Source organism: Ciona robusta, chromosome 8 (assembly GCF_009617815.1).
Source record: "Ciona robusta chromosome 8, ASM961781v2".
Lineage (NCBI taxonomy): Eukaryota > Metazoa > Chordata > Ascidiacea > Phlebobranchia > Cionidae > Ciona > Ciona robusta.
In genome coordinates, this window is record NC_143242.1 from 5,994,389 (window position 1) to 6,019,385 (window position 24,997).

General features: G+C 35.1%; 5 protein-coding genes and 2 non-coding genes across 9 annotated transcripts; 4 read left to right on the forward strand and 3 right to left on the reverse strand.

The window, feature by feature from the left end:
* Nucleotides 1-12: 12 nt before the first annotated feature.
* On the reverse strand, nucleotides 13-2,043 carry LOC149732758 (uncharacterized). Its single transcript, XM_089883425.1, has one exon. It carries the CDS (start codon nucleotides 1,866-1,868, stop codon nucleotides 873-875), a length of 996 nt encoding a protein of 331 aa, XP_089739551.1. The 5' UTR covers nucleotides 1,869-2,043; the 3' UTR covers nucleotides 13-872.
* A 27-nt stretch (nucleotides 2,044-2,070) lies between these two features.
* Trnal-uaa (transfer RNA leucine (anticodon UAA)) lies at nucleotides 2,071-2,153 on the reverse strand. The gene has a single exon. It is a non-coding gene; the product is annotated as a tRNA-Leu (tRNA).
* A 169-nt stretch (nucleotides 2,154-2,322) lies between these two features.
* Nucleotides 2,323-2,405, forward strand: Trnal-uaa (transfer RNA leucine (anticodon UAA)). Its single transcript has one exon. It is a non-coding gene; the product is annotated as a tRNA-Leu (tRNA).
* A 208-nt stretch (nucleotides 2,406-2,613) lies between these two features.
* LOC149732761 (uncharacterized) lies at nucleotides 2,614-5,976 on the forward strand. Its single transcript, XM_089883424.1, has 3 exons — nucleotides 2,614-2,772; nucleotides 3,831-5,092; nucleotides 5,177-5,976. The coding sequence occupies exon 2, from the start codon at nucleotides 3,989-3,991 to the stop codon at nucleotides 5,087-5,089; it is 1,101 nt and encodes a 366-aa protein (XP_089739550.1). The 5' UTR covers nucleotides 2,614-2,772; nucleotides 3,831-3,988; the 3' UTR covers nucleotides 5,090-5,092; nucleotides 5,177-5,976.
* A 1,168-nt stretch (nucleotides 5,977-7,144) lies between these two features.
* Nucleotides 7,145-22,568, forward strand: LOC149732762 (DDB1- and CUL4-associated factor 1-like). Of its 2 annotated transcripts, none has more exons than XM_089883411.1 (32): nucleotides 7,145-7,282; nucleotides 8,890-9,057; nucleotides 9,245-9,321; nucleotides 9,441-9,646; nucleotides 9,929-10,066; nucleotides 10,226-10,605; nucleotides 10,991-11,094; nucleotides 11,420-11,565; nucleotides 11,838-11,987; nucleotides 12,184-12,315; nucleotides 12,624-12,760; nucleotides 13,282-13,375; nucleotides 13,797-13,949; nucleotides 14,255-14,418; nucleotides 14,767-14,875; nucleotides 15,433-15,552; nucleotides 15,893-15,964; nucleotides 16,174-16,333; nucleotides 16,476-16,531; nucleotides 16,752-16,937; nucleotides 17,139-17,273; nucleotides 17,644-17,885; nucleotides 18,255-18,392; nucleotides 18,617-18,686; nucleotides 19,175-19,386; nucleotides 19,643-19,727; nucleotides 19,960-20,199; nucleotides 20,699-20,792; nucleotides 20,957-21,138; nucleotides 21,554-21,632; nucleotides 21,884-22,165; nucleotides 22,321-22,568. In XM_089883411.1, exons 2-32 carry the CDS (start codon nucleotides 8,933-8,935, stop codon nucleotides 22,407-22,409), a joined length of 4,557 nt encoding a protein of 1,518 aa, XP_089739537.1. In that variant the 5' UTR covers nucleotides 7,145-7,282; nucleotides 8,890-8,932; the 3' UTR covers nucleotides 22,410-22,568. The 2 variants fall into 2 exon arrangements, with proteins under 2 accessions (XP_089739537.1, XP_089739538.1); XM_089883412.1 differs by having other exon boundaries at nucleotides 17,647-17,885.
* LOC149732763 (integrator complex subunit 14-like) lies at nucleotides 7,153-8,889 on the forward strand. The gene has a single exon (XM_089883420.1). It carries the CDS (start codon nucleotides 7,153-7,155, stop codon nucleotides 8,629-8,631), a length of 1,479 nt encoding a protein of 492 aa, XP_089739546.1. The 3' UTR covers nucleotides 8,632-8,889.
* Nucleotides 22,564-24,976, reverse strand: LOC149732764 (uncharacterized). Of its 2 annotated transcripts, none has more exons than XM_089883430.1 (5): nucleotides 24,725-24,976; nucleotides 24,587-24,666; nucleotides 24,130-24,262; nucleotides 23,348-23,499; nucleotides 22,564-22,768 (listed from the first exon to the last, which is right to left on the reverse strand). In XM_089883430.1, the coding sequence occupies exons 1-5, from the start codon at nucleotides 24,834-24,836 to the stop codon at nucleotides 22,715-22,717; spliced, it is 531 nt and encodes a 176-aa protein (XP_089739556.1). In that variant the 5' UTR covers nucleotides 24,837-24,976; the 3' UTR covers nucleotides 22,564-22,714. The 2 variants fall into 2 exon arrangements, with proteins under 2 accessions (XP_089739556.1, XP_089739555.1); XM_089883429.1 differs by having other exon boundaries at nucleotides 24,103-24,262.
* Nucleotides 24,977-24,997: the final 21 nt, after the last annotated feature.

Here is a 24,997-nt window from a genome sequence, read left to right on the forward strand (position 1 = left end):
TACCTAAGAATCTCTGTGCAATGAAAAATGTTAGTAAGCTTTAGCTTTGGTTTAACAATTGTTTAAAAGTAATTGCTTTTTCACACAAAATTTAAGTAGCGAAATAATCTGTAAAATTATAATTTTTTAACTGGAATATGAAAACGCTGTTGTAAAAGGCTGTGTGTTAAAAAGTGTTAGGAAATGATGCTGTTAAGTAATATATAATTCAAACATCAAACATATATGAAAAATGCAGTTGTGAAACATGTGATATGTTTATATATATGAATGTAAAACAAAATTAAAACCTGGTGATATGTTTATGGCAAGTAATAAGATTTATAATATGTATATATTAGAGTAACAGCTTAATACTAACATAGAAGACCAAATTATTATAATAAAGCAAATATTGGGCACTCTGGCAATTGCATTTAAAATGTGTTATAACTAATAATACTTGTTGTGTAAGTACATTCAATAAAATAACGATAAGAAAATTGTATATTAGCCGTGTACATATATAGAGCAAAAATTTACGCAAAAATTGCACAAAACATTTGGCAAAAAATTAGACACTATATTGGCAAGCATTTAAATTGTTGGTCTAGTATATATATAGTTCATGTACAGAAAGATATACAAAGTTGCATGAATACTTGTTTTACAAATATTTATATACTATGTATGTATGTGGCATTTTAAATTGCATATTACACTTTTATAAAAGTAGGGCAACGCATATCAAGTTTTCTAAAAATATTAAAATAAAAAACTCCGATATAGTGTCATACCCTAATAAAGCAATCTGTTGTGCCTGTTAATTCAAATGAAACAGAATTGAGAATTTAAAAAAAAGTATTTTGCTTTCCTTAAAAGGTAGGTTTTCACTACTGGTAGTGCACTTTTTCATGATTCTTTAAACTACTTTTACACCTAAAGGGCTTATCACACAGTAAGCATTTAAAACGACATTCTTTAGAATGTGTAGTTTGGTGTGATGCAGCAGTACCACTATCTTTAAAACCTCTCCCACAAATTTGACACTTGTAAGGCCTCTCGTCACTGTGGACCCGCATATGTGTTTTCAAAGCTGATGGCCGGCGGCATTTTATACCACATACTTTACATTTAAATGGTTTCTCTCCGGTATGACTCATTTTATGGAATCGCAGATTTTTTTTCTGGCTGTACCTTGCATCACATATATTGCATGTGTAAGGAGTAAATGCAATGTACTGTGTGATGTGTTCTTTAACATGCAGCACTGTCTCAGTATCAATCTTTTGGTGCGATTTTGCATTACTCGACTCCGCTGAAGGAATTTCATTTATAAACTTTTCAAGTGACTTTTCCAAGTCACGTTTTAGGTTTATATTAACAGTAAGACATATATCACATTTCGAAGGATGAGTTTTAAAGTGACCTTGATAATGATGCTTCGCATTATGATTTTGTCCAAATGCTTTGTCACATATCTTGCATTTAAATGGCTTTTCACCAGTGTGCATTCTTTTGTGTGTTTTTAAACCAGAAAAGGTAAATAACCACATACCACACACAGGGCACTGATAGTCTCGTTTACCAGTATGAAATTTTTGGTGCGCGACCAAACTTTGATTGTCCAAAAACGACTTTCCACATTCATCACATTTATGTGATTTCACTCCAAGATGAATTAATCCATGTCTTTTCAGATTTGCTTTACTTGCAAATTCCTTGCCACAAGTTTCACACTTAAAAGGCTTTTCACCCGTATGTGTTCTTAAATGATACGCAAGTGAACCCGGCCCATGTAAACTTTTATCACAATATTTGCAAATGTAAGATTTGGTAGATGATCTCGTTTTCTTTTTATTTTTCTCGTTTGAACTAACTGTGGCCATTCTTTCCTAACTTCTAATTACTTTAGTTTCCGTATAAAGGCTAAACACGACTTGTTTACCTCTGTTTTCGCTATAGCGATTGTCTATATGCAATCCCTGTTGCGAAAACATGAATACTATCATCTATGGGGGAACGAGCATAAAACATCTTTGCAAAATGGTTAAACAAACTAAAACTAAAACTAATTGCTGCCAGCTTAAATACTGGGTGTGGGGTTCGAACCCACGCGGACATTCGTCCATTGGAACTTAAGTCCAACGCCTTAACCACTCGGCCAACCCAGTTCGCTTTCGTATTTTGAATTTCATGACATATTCCATACTCTCGTCCTCTACATTTGACCAAAGCGACAGCGTTACATCAGGTTAAAACACGTAAAAACGTACCTATAATACTGTACTAATATTTCCAATTTGCTTTCTTTCAGAGTTACTTAGGGTAATGACATCGTCAACTGGGTTGGCCGAGTGGTTAAGGCGTTGGACTTAAGTTCCAATGGACGAATGTCCGCGTGGGTTCGAACCCCACACCCAGTATTTTTATTTTGTCGCTAATCGTTTTAAAGTTAGTTTTTACCATCTAAAATGTGTTTTTTCGTTGTTGATAAATGAAATATATGCAAAAAAAGAAATATTGTTCGTATATATTTTCAATCGCTAGACGATGCTGTATAAGCCAATGCACGAACTTCTTTTTTCCTTTTTAGGATATCTCGAAAGCGAACAAACGCCAGTGCTTTGCAACCATCTGCAAAGTAGAATAGAAGAGGTGTAGATTGTCCATATTTCACCACTTTGCCTTTTAGAAGCACATGCATAGGTGTTTTCATTGCACAAAGTTGTGACAGTTCAGAGTTTTTAATGGTCAGAAATTCGTTGTTGAATCAGTAGTGGAGCTTACACGGTAAGTTTATAATTCAGTTTAAGGAAAACGCATTTGATTTCTGATCTTCGTTACTCTGACAGTGGAAACAAAATAAAGTACCGATTATCATTTCCCTAAAACGTTAAACCAATGTATATTCGTTCCATTTTAAAACTGTTGTAATAATTTTAACGACGCATGTTTTTTCGTAATTTAAAATGTGAGTCACCACATGGTCATGCATGCTGTCTGGACGCACTGACCACAGTTATATAGGGTATGTTTGTGCTATAGTCTTTTCTACTTATACACATGTGACTGGCTATATTGAATGAACGATAGCATGTATTCGCTTAAATGTATACGAGTGTCAAGTTCATTTAATTCGACACAATTACTAAAGGCATATCGCAAAAATGTCACAGATACCAAATGTTTGATATAAAAGGGTTTAAATAAAGATCACAATTGTGTTCACTTAGATAGGTGTCGTTATGTATAAAGTTCCCTCGATCGTAATCGAGCGAGAAATCGTAAAATTAGTAAGCGTCAAATCGTCGAGAGTCGACATCATAAACCAGGTTTCAATTTCTTTCTCGGTCGCATAGTCTTGCATGGGATGAGCCGACATAACCTCGCCCGGGCAGTCAATTGAACATCACCTCGGGGCCATCGCACGTTTAGAGGGTGTTCTCTACAGATATCGAACACTGGTTGTGGGCCCTGGAACGCAGGGGTCGTCGCAGAGAGGATTTATTTCTGTATTTACAAGCGCTTGAAATGAACGCTGGTTTTAGAAGTCGCTCGAGTAGCAAGGTTGCCTCTACTAAGAGAACGATGTTCAATTAATGTATCTGTTAGGGGCAAAAATCGCAATAGAAGCCATCTCAAGTGACTTTTACTTGGCCGTGAGTTTTGGAACGCGTAATTAAGAAAGCAATCGACATAATCAAATGCGACTGTCGGTAATGGAGGAATAGGAGCGTGGTATAATTCTGATTAGTCTATATAATAGCGAGCGGTTGGTTGATATTAACTTATTAACATGTATAGTAAACCTATAGGAATATATTATAAAGTTTGTTTTCCTCTTACAGGTTACTTTCGTTGCGATGCAAATTAGAATAGACGATTTATCAGAAACTGGCTTCTGTTTTGCAACATTGGACTAATAGTATTTCACCAACCGACGTTTTTGGACACAGGTCCTTTATTATTAATAGAAAAAGAAGAATAAAGTTTCGAAGTCATCGACATGCTGGTTTCACAGTTTCGTGAAGCAAATTATGAAAGCTTTCAGTCAGGAGGCAGAAGGGTATCTGGACAAAGATCGCCACCCAAAATGAGCGTGTCATCTTATTCCACGTCTTCTTCCCCGTCCAGTGCTTCCCCATCCGTTGACATTGGGCAAGCCTTCAACATGGAAAACTGCGATAATATTATGCTAAATATAGAAGATGGAAACTCATTCTCTGGTTTTGAGTCGTTGCAGAATAATTTAGATTCAGTCGAAGTACAGTCGCCGCCACCTCTTGCACAAGACGGTGCTTTCAATGGCATTGACCATACTACAAACTGTGTTGTAAAAAACTCGCAACCCGTTTTTAATCAATACTCTATGATAGACCCAGTAGGGGGGTATGATCATGCTTCGTACAGTTCGGGTTCCCCCGTTTCTTCAAACGAAGTCGACTTCTCAAGAAACAGCAGCACTGATGTATTTGTAAATGACAAGCCAAGTACCTCAGCCCAACAGCAATCCACTACTCCAAGAAAGAGCTTCGAACACGTCACTGACAAAGAGCTGAGAAAGAAACTGAAAAACAGAGAATCAGCCCAGGCAGCCCGAGATCGAAAGAAAGCAAAGATGCTGAGCCTGGAAAGACAAATTTCCGAGCTACTTGAACGCAACCGCATCGTAGAGACCGAAAATCAGGAGTTAAGGAGCAGAATTCAAAGGATGGAATCGGAATCTTTGTGGAGAATGGGAAAGCAAGAAGCTGTCCCGGAAGCCTCTCCTTCTTATTCTGGATCGATCGCTTACCATAGAATGCATGACCAGGCGGTTTATCCAACTCATTGTGAATATAACGGTTACCCACAACATACACCTCAGCCTTGCCTACCACAGCACCACGCCTCAACCGCATCCACCGAGAAGCATAGCTTACCTTCTTATTCAGCTTATACAGAAGACGGAAGCTCAAATACAGACTACACACAACCTTCCTACGTACAAAACTTATGGCGAAATGATAGCGTTGTCCCCAGCAATAACCAAGTATATCCGAACGGTCCATTTACTTCTCAGCAGATATCGAAAAATGAAATAATGGAAGATGCTATACTAGGATGACAGGTAAGGTTATGTTTTTCGTTGTTAAACTTGATTCTCAAAACCACTGACTATTTAAGATGCCATATTCACCAGTGTTTCTAACAGGTGCATTAATGACAGTATTCTTACACATCATACTTCAAAAGACACCCCGAGACGTCCGAACACTACAAACAATTGCCCCATCCGTAAACAATTTTTAATTTGGAATCATCATCAAGTGCAAAACAAACACAGACAAAACGGAGTTTCAAAATCGTATGTTCCAGTCAGACATTGCAACGGAATCGGACACTTAGCGGAACATCTAAATCAATCCTCTTAAATCGTACGAACAGCGACGGCACTTGAATAGGGGTGATTAGAAGGCTGTTTCACACAGAAAGTTTAAACCGGTCTCGTAATATTATTTGTCGGTTCTTTCAATCTAATCTGTATATAAACAGGGCGTTCTGCATGTAGAAGAAATCGCCGCTAGGAAAATTTTAAACTAAACCAACCAGCCGCTCGCGGTAACACTGTATATTTATATTTATAAAGACGATTGTTTATGCACTGTCTCGTCCAGTAAATATAAGCATTATATTTTCTGCTATGACCAAATAGAAAATAGTTTGCGCTAAAATTAATATAAACATAAAATTACACCCGTAGGTCTCAGAAACAAACTTTCTTGTTTTGCACATTTCGTACAGCTGTGTAATTTGAAGTGACTTTAACGTAAACATTTTTTTCAAACTATATTTTAAAGCCCAACTTTGTGCCTTTGCAACGATATGCAAATTGCGATTTATACATTTTGTGTCGCTGCGACGAAAATATTTATAGTTTCGAGCGAAATGGCCGCACTTCATTCTTCATGTAAACGAATGCTTGACCTTGAAATACAGATCGGAGTTTTGTAAGCTTTGGTTCAATGCGTGTTTTGTTGTGGCAGAGCTGCAGGGAATAGATTTTAATCAGGTTTATAAATATCTCGTGGAAATTTAGCTTCATGGATCAACATAAGTTTATTGATTTTTAAGCTAGAATTGTAAAGAATAATTGTTACATACTCGCTTGTATACCTGGACATTTAAATTTCTGAATTCCTTTCTCCTTAATTGCTGAAACTTTATACGATATAACAAGAGAGCAGAGCTCTAATGAATGGGAACGAGTTGTTAACACCTTTTTTTAGTTTCACTTTGTATTTAGTTCACGGTTATAGCAGGTGAGTTGATTCTATCTCTTTTCAGAGATATAGTAGGTGAGGCAAGACGGGACGCATTTAGCACATTATGTCTAAACCAGAGCCATAGAAATACCGAGTAGTCCAACCCATTGTTACGTAAAACACAAATTGAACGGCAATTTGGGTCCAAAATAACACAGTAGGTATAGGGAAAATGTATGTTTTTCGGTAAATTGCAGAAAAATTTGGGCCTAAAAACAAATTTAAAGGTTAAAAAATGTAAAAAACATGTGTTATTTGTTTTCTGTGTCAAAAAAAGTCAAAAATTAGAATTAGAAGCGGTTGATTTTCGACATTTTAGTCATTTAATGCGGCTAAATTTATACAGTTTTTCAAAAAAATGTTTGGTAAGGTAAATAGAAGCTGTTTTACACCTTCCCACAATAGGAAAACACAAACAAAACTTAACAAGTTCGTTTAAACCCATTGTCAAAGTCACCACTTTTGCTCTATTTTGGACCCACATAGACGGCAGTTGGACTACTCGGTGTTTATACGACTCTGGTCTAAACATCCCGATCGTGTTTGAACCATTTACAATGGTCTATGGGAGTCTTGAGGATACAGTTTTATAATTCTTCAAATGTCTCTGCTTACTACCAAAGTTATTATATAGATTGACAACAGTGGCCAACGATAATACCCGACCCAACTATTACTAAAGTGGGTAACTAGTCGTGCTAACGAAGTGCTTCATATGTTACCTGCCTACCTGGTGACAATGGCGAATTGCGGGGTGAGACTTCTGTTTTAACAAACCTTGCGCTCATCTGTTTTGTTATGTCACAATGCGGGTTTGTTTTTCGTCATTGTTAAGGGAATTTCCAAGAAGCTGTGAAAGTGCACCATGCCTGTTATTGTTGCTGTTGATGCGTCTCTTTCTATGTGGCGCAATGTGTTTGAGGGCGAAGAAAAAAAGACAACGAGATTTAATATTGCAGAAGAATGCACAAACCAAATATTGGATCACGTTACCAGTAAGTTTAAGCTGGAAAGCATGGCGCTGTTATCTTGTTCGTCCAGTGTTACTGTACTAAGTGATTTTACAAGGGATCTCTCCATGCTAAAAAACGGATTGAAAGCGCTTAAGATTGGCGACAAGGCTGATTTTAGTTCGTTTGTAAACTATCTGAATCATTTTGTTGTAAAAACTTGGGGTCGAATGCAATCTTGCACTGTAATAGTTATCACTGATGGTGGGATTGTGTCTGTAGAAAGTCTAGATGCCTTTAAAAATGCTCAAACCAAAAATTCTTTGTTTGAATTTCCATGTAACTTACATTTCCTCTGCATTGAAACACTACAGAATTTGAAATTGAGTGGCAGCTATTATTTATTGCATGAAATATTGAAGATAAATGAAGATTTAGGTTCAGTTGTCCCACTACTTGAAACAAAAACCCCGGAAATGGGTTTGCCAGGCATGGTTGCGACATCTATTGACAAATTTTTAAACAATACATTAAAAACTTTTGAAACAACATTAAGTTGTGGGAATCTTTCCAGTCGAATTTCAATTTTTCCCTCACCAAAAGCTCAAAAGTCGATCAACAGTTCATTAGAAGCTGAAATCTTTACAGTTAAAGATAAAATAAGTATTGTTGGTTTTCTTAATATATCAGACATCAGAAACCCCCCTGTTTTATCCCGCCATCTTTTGCTGCCAATAACTCCAACAGAGGTAGAAGACATTTCAACCCATCCATCATTTAGTGTTGTATTGCATGGAAGTTTAAAAATGGAGAGTAAAGTTGCTCTGGTGAAATTAGCCACTGAATGGTTTGGCATCATCTATTCATGGGCGGACAGCAAAACTAAATCAAACTTGGTTTTATCCATACTCCCTGTAGGTTTGAACTGCATACCATGGCTGGGTAACTTCAACCAGCTAGCACCTGCTTCTATGTGGCCTGAAAGCTTATCCAGCAAGAAGCCCTCAATTCCCAGCTTCCCAGTTCAGTCGAAAAGGTTTATGAAAAGAAGTTATTCCCAACCAACTGTAGCGTGGACTCGTGCCACAGGGCTACAGACTGACGTGCAGAAAATTCTACGCAGCGCCAAAAAACTACCAGAAAAATCGCATGTTTTTTACAAAGATTTAAACCGCTTGCGACGTGCCGCTCTTTCTTTTGGTTTCCATGACTTACTAGATGGAATATCTGCGCTACTGGAGAGGGAGTGTACCTTGCTACCTGGAACAGCTCATCCAGAAGCCACCCTTCAACTTTCACATGCAGCTCGAGAACTAAAAAGCACGATAAATAAAGGACATGAGCACACTATTGAACCTTTAAAAACTGATTTTAAGTTTCAAGGTTTAAAATAATATGTTTTCTGCAGTTATTCACATACATGGATATTTACATTTTTCATTCCATGTTCAGAAAGTAATTCTTGTTTTTTTTTCAATTGTTTTTTATTTTATTATTAACTTTACTCATCATATCTGTGTTGAAGACACAATCATGGTGTTGGAAAATTTAGGAATAAAGAATTCAGAATTGTATTCTGATAAGCTATGATATCTGTAAATTTTTGTTGTTATACATTATATTAATACGCCATTACATTGTTTTCTACACAGCCTAACTACAATATAACACAGCCTACAATCTGTTACTAACAAAATGGCTGCTGCAACTGCACCAACAGCCACTGATGATGCTAAAACATATCTCAGTGAAATAATGGAGGAATTAAATCAGTTAGAAAGCACTGAACCTGGATGTGAACCTGTATCAATTCTAACAAAGTTAGTTTGTCATTAATAAGCTTTCAATGGCTACCATTTAAGATTTATATATATAAAATAATAATATATATATATATATATTATATATATTGTTTGTTGTACAAGTTTGGATTAATGTGATTTATATTATATTTTTTACAGTATTTGTGTTGTGCAGGTAAATTTAAACAGACTTTTTTTTATTCAGACTTTCTGAACGAGTTGAAAAAGAAACTGAAGATTTTCATAAACAGGATCCAGATCCATTTGATGATAGACATCCAAGTAAGCATATTCTAGTTATTATACCAATACATTTTAAAATTCAGTCATGTTTTGCAGTTTTTGTTCTAAACCTTTATTTGGTTGTGTAGCATCCATCTAACCATTACACTTTCCCACAGTTTACATCATACCCAACTGTTCATTTGGTAAATTCCTTAAAGTTCTTACCAAGCACCATAGTCAGTTCTTGGACAAAGTAATCAACACATATTTGCATTCAACCACCAATCCTGATGATAACGAGACATCACTTCGTTCAGTGTCGGCACGTTTTCTTCTTGGTGTGATGCCTGGTCTGGACATGACAAAAATCTTTTCATCAAATGTAAGAAATTTGATTACTTTTAATTTTTTTAATTGATTTGGTATTATCTATTTTCCAAGAACCGATTACCTCCCATTAAAAGCAATTGCAAAGCTAGTAAAAAAACTTAAGAAGCATTGGCCAGTAAAATCTTTAACATACAATACTCTGTTGCCCTAATTTTATGAATATAAAATTGTCAAAACAAAAGTAAAGATCCTTACATTTCTAGTGGCATGTTTGTATTCGGTCGACAGTGTCATTACAAAAAAGGAGTTTTTTAATAAAAATGTTTAAATTTAGACGGAAGCTTTTACTTTACTGGAGCGTTGGATCAAAACAAAACCTGAACCTCTATGTACATACGCCACTGGAATATATTCTTATTTGTTGGAACATCATGAGATATGTTCCCAGCGTCATAGTGAAAGTTCTGCATTGGTATGTAAATATATCTCTTTAGAATTGGGATGGCACTTTTGCCACTCTACCAGAGTAGAGAAACCAATCTGTTACATTACTGCATAGCATAAATCTGTGTATATATTTATTTGTGATTTTTGGATTGTTTAAAAAGTAAAGTTTATTTTGAATATTTAGGTTCCAATTTTATTGCGCCGGTTATGGAATTTAATTGAGCCTGGAAAATATCCTGAAAATGAACAATCTGAGACAACGAAGTGTGATTTGCAACCAAAGCAACCAGAAACAACTTCTTGCAATCAAACTGACACAACATCCAACCCTGTAAAAAACTCAAGTGTTAAAAAGCGGAAACTGTCTGCTACAGAGGAATGCAGCAAAGCAAAAAAAGAAAAACATGAAACAAAAACCTTACATAACAAGAATCAAACCGAAAATAACGTTGGTTCGTCATTAGAGTCACCATTATCATCACCAGCACAGAAAAAGAAAAAGGATTTCATAAGTTTGCCGTTGATGAATGAGATAATGGATAGCGAAGTTAGCAATAGTAGTTGGTAAGTGTGTGGGGCAAATTTGTCAGCGAATGCTGTTTTGTCACTTAGTTTGTAATTTGTTCTGTGTTTACTTACTGGTTGTGCCTTTTTTATAGTACACTCATCGACATCGTGGTCTTCTGGTTTAACTGCAGGATTATTTTATCATCTGACTTACTCCCTATATATGTATTAAATATACATTATATTTAATTGGGTTTCCCGTTTCAGTTTGTTGTATTTTCAACTTAGAACTGTTCTACAACTACAATTTATTCCTTTTTTTGCAAACTTGGTCTTCAGCCCATAGCATTGCACTAACCTAATCTAGCTCTACCAATTTCTAGACAGTGGATTTCCAAATCCTAAGTTGCATTTTCTTTGATAAAATATTTCTTTATCCCAGGGTTGACATGATGCCGATAGTTATTGGATGTTCCTACAGTCTCGCACCTCCTTTATCTTCAAGTGTTTGTGAACGATATATTCTTAACTTCTTAACTCCACTTGGTAGGTATTATTTTAATTGTAAATATATATATATATTTTTTTTTTGTAGATAAGATATAGAAAAAAAATATCGTAAAAAAACAAACATTTTCTTATCTGGTATATATATATATAATATATATGGATATCTGCAAATTCAAAATGAAGCTGTATTTAATTAAGATGATGCTAAGAATTGTCGGAATATAAATCGCTCTGGTACATCATAAGGTGTCAAATTTTGATTGCTGCATATTTAGTAGCAATTAAAGTTCCCTCTCTTTTATAAAGATACCAACACCTAAATTCCTCACCTATTTTATTTTATTATTGCTTTTTCCACCAGGTGAATATCAAGATCTTCTCTCAATTTTCCTTGAACTAAAAGCTCTTGATCTGGTCAGACATTATCTTGAAAAAAGTATAACTAACGATGGCTTGCTAACGTTCTCTGCTCTTCGATTTTTTGCTTCTCTTCTTTGTCACAACAAGGTGTTTTAGAATTTTTTTGGTTATAAATATTTACACACTTACTAAATTCCCAAATGGGTTGTAGCACTCAGGGTAACAGGCCAACTCTGCCTTAAATCTCAGGAATAGAATACTTTTACGTACATATTCTTTTAAAAAAGACATAATATATTACACTTTTGTTTTTAAAATGATTTGAATTGTCCCTTTAAAATAGGATATTCTAATTTTATATATATTGCATAGAGCCATAGAATATTAGTAGCCTTACCAACATTAAAATACTTTATCAGATTGCTGCAGAATTTGTTGAAAATTTAGGAGTTCAACGCCTTCTGTCGGTTATTCGTCCCTCCATGGGTGCTACAGGTGTTTCTATCTGTCTCTACTATCTTGCTTATAACCGAGACGCCATGGATAGAATTTGCCAGCTTCCTTCTAAAGTAAGTAAGGTTACCTCAAAAGTTTCACAAAACAAATCAGTTTCAGAAAAAAAAGGAAAAAAACCCGAGTAAAAAAACATTTGAAAAAATCTTAGATCCAATTTGACCATAATATATAATTTTGATTTTTGGTCTTCGTAAACTTTCCGAAACTGTAGGTCTCTTTTAACTTAAAATGCTTTTTTTCTGATTTTAGGTTTTACTTAACTTGGTCAAATACACAGCATGGCTCCTTGAATGCTCCCATGAGTCCGGAAGATGCCACGCTGCTCTCTTCTTCTCCATTTCTTTCCAATTCCGAATCATCCTCAAGTTGTTTGACCAACAGGTACAAACTATTGCGTGCCTTGGTGCCTGTTTCACACAGGAAAACCGAAAAAAAAAACAGTTTAAACTGGCTCTTTTTAAAAATTAAATAAAGAGTTTTTCACAAAAACTGTAAAACATGATTGAATCTCAAAATGTACAGTGCCAAACATTTTAACCAAATGATAAAACATGATTTTATCATTCTTGTAAAACTAAATGTTTAGTAGCTTTTTTGTGTTTTATTTTATAGTATTAGTTTTTTGTCTAAAGATTTTCTAAAATGTTTTAGTAGCTTTTGGTCAAGTTATTGTGGCTGATTTTTCACAGAATGCTCTTCGTAAACTCCTAAACGTGCTGAGTACTCTTCCGATCATCAGTGGAGATGGGGAAATCAACGTAACTGATGAGGAGAACCAGTATACGTACCGTCAAGCTGCACGCACTACCTGTGCAACATTAAGAAAGTGGGTGTTTTTATATATATTATAAATACATATATATTTTTATATACTGGCCCTGTGGCTCAGTGGTTAGAGCTTACATATACCAGAGGTCAGAGGATATGTGTTCAAGGCTCGTCTCTAGCCTTGTTGTGGATGTGTTGTGTATGTGTCCTCGGGCACATAACAGTCACTGCTCAAACTGAGCAGTTTTCCATGGTTGTCCGAATTGTCAGTCAAAAAACAAAACAGATAATAACCACTTACGGCAAATTTACAAAAAACACCAGTTTTATAACAACTGTCATGCCCCACCAAGCAAGTATAAATCAATAAATAAATGACATTTATTCTTTTTAGTTTCAGTCTTTGTATTATTTTCAATTCTGTAATTACAACACTGTTATTCAAAACAGGCCTCTATCTTACGCATAATTTCTACAGTTCTTATATTACAAACAATGCATTTATATAGCCTATCCTAAATCACTCTCTATTTTAAGTTTCTGTTTAATGGTTGTTTGGAACATTTATTGTTTATTCAGATACTTTGAAACTCACCTTCTTATTAAAGTAAAGATGGTGAAACAACAATTACAAGTTCAAGAAGACACTTCACGTCATACGAGTCAATCAAAGGTAATTTGTTAAATTATATTTCAACATTGATTCTATTTTTTATTAAGTTTGTTTCATGTGTTGTTTTAATGTTCTTTGAACCTACAAGTTTCATGTACACCTGTTTATATAAATGAATGGTTTGTCGTTTTTAAAAGTTCACTTAAGTAATGAATTTTGTTTAACTTAAATGATCCTGCATATGTACATACTAAAGTGCATTGATATTCTCATTCAAGTCATTACAAAAAACAAATAAATTTTATTTTTTAATAAACAGTTTAGTGATTTTACAATTTTAGTGATTTATCCGGTGCTTTTTTAATTTTTAAACTACAACTTATAGTTAAATTACTCTTTCTGCGATATTACTTAATTGTTTGGCCTGACAAGCCATAATTACATTCACATATCAGATATCACTTACACTTCTATTACTAAGGTGATTGATTGTGATCGCGAAAATGTTCTTGAATATCTTGACTTCTTGCTTGGCTTGGAACAAACTTACTCAGCTATTCCTCCATCTGTGCTTGTTAACTGGCACCCTGTGCAATCTTTCATGACACTGGATGGGGTTAAATTACTTCTCAAGGTATTTCAAATAATATCTCCTAGCGCCAAAAAGTTAAAACCGAATTAAAAAATAAAAATTTACTGAAATATGTTAAAAAAACGAAATCATGTTTTTGTACAAAATTATAGAATCTATGTTAAAGTATTCATGTTTGTATTTATTATTAAAATCTATTACTTTTTGTATTAATTTCTATGTGACATAGAATTGATTTCATGTTTAATGAGTTCTACTGTTATTTTCACCCTTTTTGTTTTTTTGCATGAATATAGTATTATACAGTAATCTTAGATGACAAATAAAAAAGTCACAATTTACCACAGTTGATTGCAATCACATGCGAGTGGTCCAACTACAATGGTAAAGCAGAAACGTTACGTTCTGCTCTTGATTGCCTTGCAGTAGTCACTTTATCCACCAAAGCACAATTGCAACTTTGTGAAACGATCAACATTCCGGATTCTTCCACGCCCGAAACTGGTATCAGGTGTGCATTTAAATATAAAATCTAAAGAATTATCTTATTTGAAAAAAAATGGATAAGCAAATAGCCTTTTTGGTGTGAATGAATGAACTTACTTCACCCTCACATGGCCACAAACACAGTCGTTATAACATGGATGTTCACTGAATCAATTTGTCTACATTTTTATGCCGAAAAAACTTCATTACTGGTAGGCCTGTAAAATTCTGTGATTTGCTAATAATATACACCATTTTACCCATGGCTACAACACAATGTACCTAAACACAGCAGCAATATTTTACTGTTACATATAAATCATAATTTGTCAATCAAGATAAAAAGTCATTATTCTCTATTTTTCTTCCACAGCATCTTGTTAAATGTAGCAGAAGGAGAATCATATACAGGAATTGAACCAGAACCTCAAAAATCAGCTTTGGCTGTCATTGTGAATTGTGTGTGTGGTCCACAGTATAAGGTGGGCTGGTAAATAAGTGTATGCAGGGGTAGTAATTCAAGGGTGGAAAGGATAGCAACAGCAAGTGCAAAATTAATATGCATAAAGGCTTCTGTAGATTACATATCCAATCATATTTAAACACCCATTCACCCTTGGGGGTAATGGATCAATCCTGGCCTAAATCCTAAGACCAATGGTGTGCCACGCTGGGGGACCTCACCCACATAGAATAAACTTACTCATTACTGCACTATTTAGTATGATAAATTGTTATAAAAATAATAAATTTTTTGTCTCTTTGATTACAGTAGCGAAGATTTAGAAACATTTTAAACTAAAAGACAGGATATAGCGACAAAACAACAGTTGTTATATCACGCTTACTTTTAAAATTATATTTACAATTAATTGGAAGAAAATAAGTGTGGTCGCAACACCTAGTAGACAAACAATCTATTTATGTTTCATTATTATCAAGTTAAACTTCTAACGTAAACAAAAGTTGCGTGAAGGCACGACCTGACAATCTACTATAGAACAAACTTGATTATTGTGTAACTGTAAAATGTGTTTAGTTTGAAGGTACAGTGGGTAGGGTGGTAAACGCAACTCCTCAAAATCGATCGGTCTCCAAGTTTATTGATGAAGCAAGAAGGAAGTTGTGGGAATGTGTGAAGACTAATAACGGAATCAAGGTGATATATATATGTTTGCTACTTCAGTGTATTGTTACTTAGTTTACAGATTAATGAATATATCTTATTTATCCGGGCTTGGTGTTCTGTTTCGTACACTTAATCTTCTATTCAATTTTCATACAAAACTATATTATTACTTCTGTTACCAGCATATGCATAATACCATCTTTATCAAACATAAATAATATTAAAAGATTACATTATTTGTGGTAACTTGTAATATGGCACGAAGTGTATGAAACAGAACATTCAAGTTACAACGACTGTCGTTTTCCGGCTATGCGAGAATAAAGCACGGTTTATTCATTCTTTTATCAACTATTCCATAATTATCCAGATCCTGCTCCATCTCCTCACCATCACCCACCCTGCTGTTCATGCTGATGATTTGAGGTTACTAGCATGCAAGGTATGGTAACAATTAACAAACATAAGGAAATATTTCATATGGAAAGTTTATAATAGTAATCTTATCAAAATTGCATTCAAAAGTACATAGCACATTTAATGCACTACTTTTTTAATTTTTAATAAATTTTTATTCGAACACATTTTGTTATTGTGCTATGCCTTGCATTTTCAATTCACTCTTACTGATGCACTCCCATGTTATTTCAGGCCTTGTGTGGTTTGTGTCGGTGTGAAACAGTGAAACAGATTGCATCCATGCTTCCAATGTTTAACAATGGCCAGCTACAAGCATTGACGAGACAACCAGTGATGCAGGATCGTAAAAAGCAACACGCGAGGTTTTGCAAATACATGGAGGAACTAACAGGTTTTAAAATGCAATACTTTTTTTTAACCTTAGTGAGTGAGGTCCTTGTCAAGGACCTGGGATTTGGACCTGATTTCGCCCATTGCTATTTACAATACCTTCATTTTACGCCTAATATTTTTGACTTATTTTCTAACAACAGAACAAGTATCTGGGAAGCCGAGTGCGTTTAGAATGGACCTGGAAAGCTTAAGAAAGGTAGGTTGACTAAATAACTGATGTTTGGACTGTCTTGTTCTGGATATTAATAACTTTAAATCACAATTTTCCCAATAAAAATTTACAAACCAAGTCAAAAAAGTAAAAACAACTTTTTTGTTCTAAAATTTTTTAATCCAAAAATATCTTTACTTAGTTAAAATAATGTTTTAATATTTTCCTATATTGCTATCTATCTAACTTATTTATCCATCACCAGGCTCACATTGTTTCACAAACCGTGATACGTTACGATAATCGCGAGTTGCTTCAGCTCATACACAACCATCTACAATGGTCTGGTTTACATTCAAGTGCAGCATCATTGGCAAAGGAAGCTTCACTCAACACACCAACCACATTCAGTCCATCTGTGCTTTCAACTCCAAAGAATCTTGTCCGGCATGTAAGTGGTGGTGTCGCGATTCCATTTGTGTATATATTTGATAAATGAATAAAATAAAGTTAAAGTAAAAAACGTCTTGAAAGCCTCCCCCCTTTTATTGATTTCTGGCTATTCCAGTGTATGTAACTGACACTTAGAAAGTGCATGGTGTAAGTGCACGTTAGGCGCACCTAGTGCCAACTTTTAAAACTGTGGTTACAGGCACTCACTGGAGGTGCTGGAGATGCATCGACCCCAGCAAGTCGGAAAATCTCCTTTAACAGAGGAACACACGCTCATGGTTCAACCCCAGCTTTACCCCCTCATTCCTCTGTTATGTGCACACCTACACAAAAGGTTAGAGCTGTGTTTTCTTGTGTGATAATAAAAGTTGGTCTTAAATGAATGTAACAACTATTAAAGTGAAGTAAAGTTCACAAAGATACTTTAAATTGGAAATGTGTACACCAACACAAAGGTTACAACTATGCCCAAAAGTGTTTCAATTCTGCAAAATAAGTTGTTATTGAATAAACGTAGCAATATTCAAGAAATAAAAACTTTACAAAGTTGGTATAAGTTAGAAATTTTTTGTTTTATCTTATAAATATATTTGGCTTATTTTTTTCCTACAATTATTACATAGTATATGTGCTGTTTATTATATGCTTTTGTATATAATATTTGAGAAATAATTAAAATTTGTTATTCACTCTATTTTTCCCAGCAGAAAATGAAATTCCGTAACCGATTAGAAAATGGTCAAACCACCGAACCCAGTGGTATGGACATCCAGAAATATCGATTATCATCAAATGGACGAGTAACTGTAGTTGAACCAGGTCTCCTAGGTGCTGATAAAGATTCCCACACCCCAACACTTAACACAATAGTTGCTGACTTCCTTAAATCACAACACGCACATTGTGAGAACCCTGTTGTAACCGTGCCTGAATTCTCTTTGACAAGGTAAGGTCCTTTTACATGCAGTAGGTTGGGGTAAGATAGAATATGCAACGTTTTAGGTTGGGGTAAGATGGCCCATGTTTACATATAGTAGGTTAGGATGAGATGCCCCAGGATTACATAGTGTAGGTTGGGGTAAGATGATTCATGTTTTCATTCTAGGTAAGCATGACTAACTAAATATTTTGTTTGTAATACGTTAAATGAAAGAATAGCATAGGAGTGCAAGCTATGACCATTTTAGTGCAAGTTTTTTCCCAAAATACTGAAAATGGATTAAAAATAAACAAAGTGTTGGGGCTATTCTTAATCAGAAATTTATCTAACCCATTCTTACCACGTCTCATATAAGCCACTTATATACACCTACAGGTCACACTGTTGTCCGAAGCCTTTGTATCGAGCAGAAGCTCCGATAAACATTGCATCGAGATATTTTCGACGTCAAATCACCCCCAGATGGGGTGGTGTGGGGGGTTGCGCTCGTGATCGACAGTTCATCTATAGCAGGTGGGGTTAAAGAATAAGTACAAATTTAATTTTGAAAAAATAAGTTATTTTATATTTAAACTAGAAACAGAATCTTTTAGAATCTTTTCAAAAAGAAAAAAAATAACGGTAAATTTGATTTTAAACTTCGTAAAAGAACCAATACAACCCAATGTCAAAACGATTTCAGTTTTTAGAATCAATATTTATAATTATGCTTAATATTCACTAATGTGTTAATCCAGGTTTCGACCGAGTTTTGTTTTCCGACCACCTGACCAAGAGAATGTTCCTTACACATGTTGTGCATTCATGGTGGGTAGTTTGCATCATGTTTAATATTATTTAGACTTCATTATCTTCTAATAGGCAGATTTATCGATATTTTAGTGTTTTTTTAAACAGATAAATTTTTGGATTTATAGTTTTCGCTTAAAATCCCATTTCAAACTAACTATTGAATTAAGTTTACTTTTATTTAGTCACCATCTTGCTTCAATTGTTGTTAAACAATTGTATTTGTTTGTTTGTGTCCACATAAATTACTGCAAACTTTGAATTGTTGTTAGCTGTTAATTCAGTATTTATGTAATAACATGTTAACAATAATATTGTCATCTAACATTATCCATTACAATAATATAATTTCTGAAAAGTATGTGAAATTATTTATATTTATGTGCTTTGTTTTATTCAAATTAACACACATCTGTAGTAGGTGGTATACTAAACTTCATAAACAATCGTAAATCCTACTTTTTTTTATAAAGTTTTATAATTAATATTAATAAAATCTATCACAGCCTGATGACCTGAGCTTAGCAGTCGGCAATTTCCAAGGAGACATCACGTTTCATAGCCTCGACACGGAACAGGACAGAGTGATTGAGAATTGCGCTAATGCTCCAATTGTTTGTCTTGAACCTTCAAGGGATGGGGAGAGGTTACTAACAGTTGCAGAAGGAGTGTTTAGCAACCCATGCACCATGTTTAATGTGGAAAATATGGAGTCAAAGTAATTGGTTTTTCTTTTAATATATACATAATTTATATGGGGTCAATAATATACATATATGAATATGGAGTCAAAATGGTTTGTTTTTTGTACTAAAAATGAGGTTTCCACAATATTTTAGCTTTGCATGTCTAGTAGACTACATGAATAAGTTTGATCCTGTTTTGTTATGATATATGTTTAGTGTTTACCCAAGAGAATATTTTTCTTTATTTGTGGTGATGAGTTATATATCAACATTACATTATATGACCAGGTTTAACTATCGTGGTGCGTACCATGTTGAGTTTTCCAAGACCACTCAAGATCGAGTGATTGGAACTAAAGATTCATCTGCTCTGGTGAGTCTAGCACAGACGTTCTTAAATTTTTGTATGTTTTACCCTTTTATCTTTTGTTTTTAACTTTTTTAATGGTGCTCATTTATGAAAAAACTGACAAAATTTTTCAATCTGTATCTGATGTAAATATTTTGATTAATAGCTCATTCACCCTCTGGCCTAGACGAGGAAATTTAGCCACCAGTGGTAATTTACCCCCCAAATCAGTACTCTAAACCCAAATTTTCTTTAGATTTACGACGCAGCCACTGGCCAAATTATTCAAACCTTAGAAAAAGTGAACCTTGCAAAGCAATATACTTGTAACAAAGCTACTTTTTCACCAAATGATGATCTTGTCCTATCTGACGGCTTGCTTTGGGATCCTAGAGTCAGTTCTACTGAACCAATCCATAAGTTTGATAAGTTTAACTCGAGTATGTCGGGTATTTTTCACCCACGAGGAACGGAAGTAATCATCAACACAGAAGTTGTATCCTTTAAAAATATCAAATTCTTAATGATGTTTTACATGTAATATATTCTGAAAAATCATTTATGTGCGGAATTGTAGCAACAGTTTTAAGAGTAAAAGCTTAGGACATCAGTTAGGTTAAAACAATCATTTTTGCCTATGGTGAAAAATTATTTAGCCTATGCTAACATGCATAACTGTATTTTTGCATTACAGTGTAACTTATTTTATCTGCCCATTTATAAATGAATGTAATTTATTATCCTTGCATAACAGGGCACTGACAGTCGTTGAGATATAGGTATTGTGTTTTAACAGTATTTTTTTTATTGTTTTGTGTATGACTGACAATTTGAACAATCCATAGGTAGCACTGGGTTGAAGTAATTGCCGTTATGTGTTTTACTAAAAGACACATATGTCTACAATATAGACAGCTCTATTTACTCATGTATGTTAGGTATTTAACATTCACTAATAACTGTTTCTGTTTCTTTTCCTTAACATACTTGTTTAGTGGGATTTAAGGAATTATCATTTGCTACGAACAGTTCCATACATAGACCAATGTACTTTGCATTTTAACAGAGACAGCACTGTTATGTATGCTGGTAAGTATAATATTCACCAATTGGAAATTAGATCTTAGTTACAAGTTACTATTTATAAGGTTGAGACCTCCTTTTTTAGGGTGATAAACAATTTAAGATAATTGAATTATTTAAAAAATATTTTGGGGGGGGGGTTTTTTTTGGTAAACTTATTTATTTTTCAGCAAAATCACTGAGTCATTTGGAGATGGAAGATATAGATGAGAATGATGATTCAAGTCCAGGATCCACAACCTTCCTTGCTATCGATGCACAAAACTATCGACCACTCAGTGTAACTGACACTAAACATAAAATATATGACTTTGCTGCTGATGGAAAAGATTGTAATTTAGCTGTTATTGAGGTAATTATGTTTGATGTAAGCAGCTTTCACCAAAATTAAACAAAGTTTCCTAGCTTTGTAGCTTGAAAAGTGGTCAGAAACGAAACAGCTAAATGTACGACCATATCTAAAGCTGTTTGTCTGTTATGCCTGAACACCCCCAGAAAAGTATAAACTATAAAAAAATATGAATGAATAAATGTAACTTGCTTTTTTATCATGTATCCGGGAAACAGCAGTCCTTAAAACATGGATGTTCTGTTTCATACTGTTGTGTTATGATGGCTGTTGCTGCCTTACTAAGTGCTATGGGGTGAGATAGAGTCGCTGTACTATGGGGTGATATTAAGTACTATGGGTTGAGATAGATATAGATTTTTGTCTTTTGGTTTTTATGGCTACAGATTCTTTTTAATATTCTTTAATATTTTTGCAGCGTCAGCAACATTCGGACGATAATAACGAAGACGAAAGAATTAGCGTTTGTAGACTTTATGAAGTTGGTAAAGTTCGAGGTATGCCTTTTTACCAGAACTTTTTTTATATGTTGGACAGGGAATATTGCAAAATAAAATTTATACTTTGAGATTTTTGGCCAAAAGTTGATTTTTGGTATTTTTGCTGTGCATTTTTTAATTATCAAAAAAAAAATTCTGTTGGTTGGTTGGTTGGTTGGTAAATTACAAAAAAGGACAATTGGGGAAAAAAAGAATTTTTGTTTTAAACTTTTTTTTTTTTATATTTAAATTTGTTTTTTAATTTCCAGGTGATGATGATGAAGAAGATGATTTCATGGTGGAGGAGAATAATGATGAGGATGATGGGAACGATGACGATGATGATAACAGCTCCCAATCCTCCGATGACATGTCCTCTCACTCTGGAAATGATCAGATGGGTCGCTTCCTCAGGAGGAGAAGAGACAGGAGAAGGTGGAGGAGAAGAAGAAGAGAAAGGCAGAGGAGGAGTGGGAGCAGCGGAAGTGAGAGTGAGAACGAAAATGAGGATGGAAGTCGTGGAAGTGAAAGTGATGATTGGCAGGATGATGGTAACAGGATTTTTTTGACAAATAGTGTTTTTTGTCCTTCTTTTTTGTTTTTCCATCAAAATAGTAGTTTTTTTAATTTTTTTAAAAATATTTTTTTTTTGCCAAATGTGTAGTCTCTTTTTTCAAAAATCTTTACCCCCCCTAATGCTTTCTAGATGTTTCCTTGTCCGGCTTAAGTGTGGGTTCCTTTGGTCAAGACACTAGTAGTGGCGGCTCTAATGGTTTCTTTGATATGTTCGAATAATATTGGTTGGTTAAAGATGTAAATCCTCTGTTTAGGAACCTTCTTTCTCTCAATTATGACCTCATTATTAGGCCAAGGGTTGGGATTTCTATTTTACGGTGCAATCGTGTTCTAACCACTGCCATTGCGTTTGTGGATTTTAAACCGTACCAAGTTCAAGTGTAGTTTGTATTGTTTGGTATATATACCTTGGAAGCGTGCATACACGTATAGGTTCAGCTATATACATAATAAGACATAATGAAACACATATGCAGATTGCCTGCAAGACAGAAGCAGAAACACATTTCCTAGAATCTGCAGTTTCAAGTCTTTTCACGCTTTAGTTTCATCCGTCTGTTTTGAAACCAGACTTTTATCTGAAACAAAAAAGTGGTTTTAGCTGAAGGGATATTTATGCGAAGTAAGTAAAAAAACTTGAAGAGACAATTTGAATGATGATGTAACTTACTTTATCCTCGCGTGGCCGGAAAACGACAGTCGTTATCACACGGGTTTAACACCTCGTGCCAGCTTACGAGTTACCATGTATGTTACTTTGTAGGTAATTTTTTTTGGATTTTTTCTTTTTTTTTATGTATTTCTGATAATTTAGACAACCCATTAGCCACTGGGTTGGAGCAATTGCCGTCAAGTGTCTTGCCCAAGGACACATACGCCCACAATGGTAGCAGCATCGAGCCCTTAACCCATTACCTCTGGGTTACAGGCAGGCGCGCTAACCACTATACCACGGCGCCGGAATTTTGCGTGCAAGATTACACCTAAGTTAGTCTGTGCGTTGAAAAATTTTGTATCTTATAGTAAGGTCTTGAGATTAGAACTAGCAGCGTACAACATGGTAAGAGACCGGTATTTCAGGATGTATCTTATACTGTCTGGTTATACCGGTTAAATAGAAAAACGTGTTAACAATAGTGACCCAGACCCGACCTTACCTGTCGTTCTGTTAAGTTCAGTTTAAGCGCAAGCTCATATCGTCGAAGTCTTGTAAGGTAATGATTCTCCATGAAATCTGCTTCTAGTTGACGGACTTGGTCGTGAGTAAATGAAGTTCTTTCTTTTTTACGAATCTCGACCTCGGAGGTATCTAGAGATAGAAATGGTGATATAGTAGGGTGGGGGAAGATGGGACACCTTTTCGTTCTATTTTCTCGTCACATTTAGTAGCAAACAAAGAAAATTCAAATAATTATATAACTGTATCCTTCCGACTCCCAAATACCGTTGTTGATTGTTTAGAACACGAAAAAAAATATTTGGGTATTACGTGATAAAGGTGTCCCATCTTTCCCCACCCTACTATAACTATAAAATAACATTGTGATGTTTATTGTTAAAACGTTAAGGCCTAGTGCTGTAATTGAGCCTGCAGTGCATTTAGTTTCCTGACATACCTCTACGTGTATAGAACCTTGTCAGCACACATAGAATGGGAAAGACGGGACACCTTTAGCACATAATATTTAAATACCCAGATCGAGTTTTAAACAATCAACAACGGTTCATGGGAGTCGTAAGGATACGGTTTTATAACTCTTTGAATATTTTTGTTTATATTTCCAAATGGGAACAGAAGATAAAATGTATAAGTGGCGGCCCATTGCCCCATCCTACTATGTATGTGAAACGATCGCATTACACACTCGAAAACTCCTACAGACATTTTTAGAAACTTAATTACAAAAGAAACCTCGAACTTTCGACGATCGGTGTTCACCTGGCGATGACGTTGAAGAAATATATGAAACTTGGCTCTCAGGTTGCGTCACATGCTGATGGCTGCTAAAGTTGTTTACTTGTTCCTGGCATCTCACTGGTGGTGCTTGGTTCCAATGCAGGTTGTGCAACGTCTGACGGTGTGTGTGAATTATAGTAAATACAACACCATATACACCCAGCAAAGCAACAATATTCTATTCCGGGACGAATTCATGATGTTCGCATGAGCGCACGCATAAGCACTATATGGGTGTTAGGTTAATGGGTCAAACTTGTCCTAAATTCAATGTCCGCGTGTTCATCCATATACCATAAAGCGACAGTAACTTAACAGTGCATTCCACAACAGAAGTATGGTTACTTACTATACTGCCGCCGCATTAGAATGCGCTGATGGTAACTGAGTTTAGGCATCAGTTTACTATTTCGGAGTAAAACTACCGATTTCGGCTTACCTGGTGTGTGTTGTCGTAGTATTGTCCCGAATACTGAATAGGATAGGACTCTGCGTGGCTTGCACATGTTGGAGGGGAATCTAGAATATGGAAGCATATTTAAGTTATTTGATCTTTGTAACTTTTAATCGCATTTACCAAGAACTGTCTGGACCTCTTGAGGATTGCTATCGTAAATACTTTGTAGTTGCGTGAATTGATTACAATCTCCGTCTATAACACATTCCGGCTGATAATACGCATCACACATACTGAAAATGTTGTAACTATAACTTGACCACAGACTAATCAACACTGTGGTTGACACTGAAGCTTTGTGTATAACAGTAGCTGAGGGATAACTAACAGCGCATGTCCCGTTTAACTTCCCGGAAAGTCTGGGGCACGGTCCGGGCCAGAAGTCTTGCTTTT